The sequence below is a fragment of the Limulus polyphemus genome, unplaced genomic scaffold (assembly GCF_000517525.1).
Source record: "Limulus polyphemus unplaced genomic scaffold, Limulus_polyphemus-2.1.2 Scaffold3187, whole genome shotgun sequence".
NCBI lineage: Eukaryota > Metazoa > Arthropoda > Merostomata > Xiphosura > Limulidae > Limulus > Limulus polyphemus.
Window position 1 is genome coordinate 54,108 of NW_013668797.1, and position 2,703 is coordinate 56,810.

The following is a 2,703-nucleotide window of genomic DNA, read 5'->3' on the forward strand; positions in this document are numbered from 1 at the left end:
AGTTTATTAATCTTTCTTCTAGTAAGTCCACACCATGTCATTTAGTTTATTAATCTTTCTTCAGTAGGCCACACCATGTCATTTAGTTTATTAATCTTCCTTAAGTAGGCCACACCATGTCATTTAGTTTATTAATCTTCCTTCAGTAGGCCGTACCATGTCATTTAGTTTATTAATCTTCCTTCAGTAGGCCGTACCATGTCATTTAGTTTATTAATCTTCCTTCAGTAGGCCGTACCATGTCATTTAGTTTATTAATCTTCCTTCAGTAGGCCGTACCATGTCATTTAGTTTATTAATCTTCCTTCAGTAGGCCGTACCATGTCATTTAGTTTATTAATCTTTCTTCAGTAGGCCGTACCATGTCATTTAGTTTATTAATCTTTCTTCAGTAGGCCGTACCATGTCATTTAGTTTATTAATCTTTCTTCAGTAGGCCGTACCATGTCATTTAGTTTATTAATCTTTCTTCAGTAGGCCGTACCATGTCATATATTTTATTAATCTTGTATATTAGATAATCAGTAATGCGTTTTTTAAAGTAAATACTACAAAACTGAGACATCTATTTTTTTGTTACCTGCACGCTGGTCCACCTTCTTCAAGCGCTACTACCACATATCCTACAACACTTCTCCCTTCTTCCTGTCGGTTAATGTAAATCCCAAGTTCTCCTTGCTCGTCTTTGTCTAAATTAACACTAAACACTTTTTCTTTTGTAGTGTTTTCTTGGCCTAAAGTTTCTGTGGTACAAACTAGTTCGGTATTAGCACAATTCTTGGATTCTAAAAGTTCTGTGTTACTGTACAACTTGCAATCGGATTCTGATAATTCTAAACTAAAATGGTCTATATTAGATCCATTGTCCCAGTCGAACACATCACCTTTGGACACTGCCAGATCCCCAGGATTTGGTTTAAGGCACAGCTGAGACTGTAGCAATTGTTGACCAGTATCATTTGATGTGGAAGTTATTTTATGACCAGCTTTCTTTAGCCTTAACTGATAGTTTAGGTCCCCACACAAATGTAACTTGCTTCTATCGCCATTGTCGTCAACCTCTTGTTCGGGTTTTAAAGAACTCGTTATGTCACTGGATTCTTGAACTGTGTCTAAATATAAAGAAGATTCGAACAAACTAGTCCGTTTGGAAGAAACACCGTCAACCTTATGATAGTCCTCCGAGTCGGAATGATGCGTTCTTCTCCACTTGTTTCTAACCAACCTACGATCCAAGGTCCACGCTTTAAACTGTCCAAGACGCGACATCTCTTTTTTTGGATCACATTTTGTCCAACTACCGCGTTCTTTAGTCTTTATCGCCAACTGAGACAAAATACCCGGTGCCCGTAATCTTAAGCTTGTAGCATCTCCACAAGCTTTGGAAGAATCTCGACTGTCACTTGAACTACGAACCCTGTTCTGGCACGCGCTGGACGCGGTTCTTGGAACGCTCGAGGAACCAGAGTTCTGAGTTTTGAATTTTTGGAATATAGCGCTAAATCTCTGTAGATTACCACCAGAGATCTTACTAGGTGAAGGGGTGTAGTTTTCTTTAGATTCAGTACGCTTTACACTGGTTCTTAGACTTAACGAAGTACTCATTGAACTTTTAGTTATTACCAGGGGCAGACCTGTTTCCATGGCAAAGGAATGTCGTTTTTCCTCAGGAGTTGATGATTCGTCATTACCATTCTTTGTACCGTCACTTTCGTAGCCAGACTCGTCAGATCGATGTTGTATTGAGCTTGCCAAGCTAGCAGTATCCTCAGTTATAAATAGCTGATTTATCGGTTGACTATTTTCAAGTTCTTGTGGCAGCTTGCCCAGATAAACCTCCTCTTCAAACACTGTTCCCAATTGTGATTTTGCTTTAATCAGCTGGTTAGCTGCGCCATCTAACGGGCAGAGATTGTCTACTAAGTCCTCGTAGCTGACAGTTTTTGTTGGTAAATACGAGCTTCCACCCCCCAGGTACTCGTCCTCTAATTGGGGGTCATTGACGAGTAAGGCTGATGTCGAGACGCTACGGTACATCGCACCTTTTTTGTCTCTGTCCTCTGTACTCACTAGAGCAGTATCAAGCCCCACCCTTCGTTCTGAACCACACACATTGCTTAAACTTGTAGTGAATACTTTCTGGCGATGGTCAAAGTTTGGCCGTGTCCACTGTGAAGAACTGGAATCCAGAGATGGGTGCGTGGTCTCCACTGACACAGCATACTTGAGTGGAGTGGACTGTTTCCTGCCGGCACGAGGAAATGGAAAACCTGTATTTACCAGAAAGAGAGAGAGATGGTAATGTGCTGTATCTTACTATAAAAATTACATAAATGTCCTGTATCCACAAATAAGAGTATTCAGAATCAAAATTGCGTGCCTTTAACAAAAACGCAAAGTAGAAGCTGTAAAATACTATTACTTTGTATAGCATACCTGCAGCTGAGATCATTTGAAGTTAGAACTTTTCAATAATAACACATAAAAGATGGCAGACCATTCGAAGTTAGAACTTTTCAATAATAACACATAAAAGATGGCAGACCATTCGAAGTTAGAACTTTTCCAATAATAACACATAAAAGATGGCAGACCATTCGAAGTTAGAACTTTTCAATAATAACACATAAAAGATGGCAGACCATTCGAAGTTAGAACTTTTCAATAATAACACATAAAAGATGGCAGACCATTCGAAGTTAG

The 2,703-nt window shown here is 39.4% G+C and overlaps 1 protein-coding gene across 3 annotated transcripts in view; it reads right to left on the reverse strand.

The window, feature by feature from the left end:
• Positions 1 to 2,703, reverse strand: part of LOC106468843 — a 31,089-nt gene that overhangs the window by 15,238 nt on the left and 13,148 nt on the right. For all 3 annotated transcript variants that reach the window (XM_022397201.1, XM_013929285.2, XM_022397202.1), the window contains one exon: positions 581 to 2,270. In XM_022397201.1, coding sequence (XP_022252909.1) covers positions 581 to 2,270 — 1,690 coding nt within the window. The remainder of the gene's footprint in view (positions 1 to 580; positions 2,271 to 2,703) is intronic.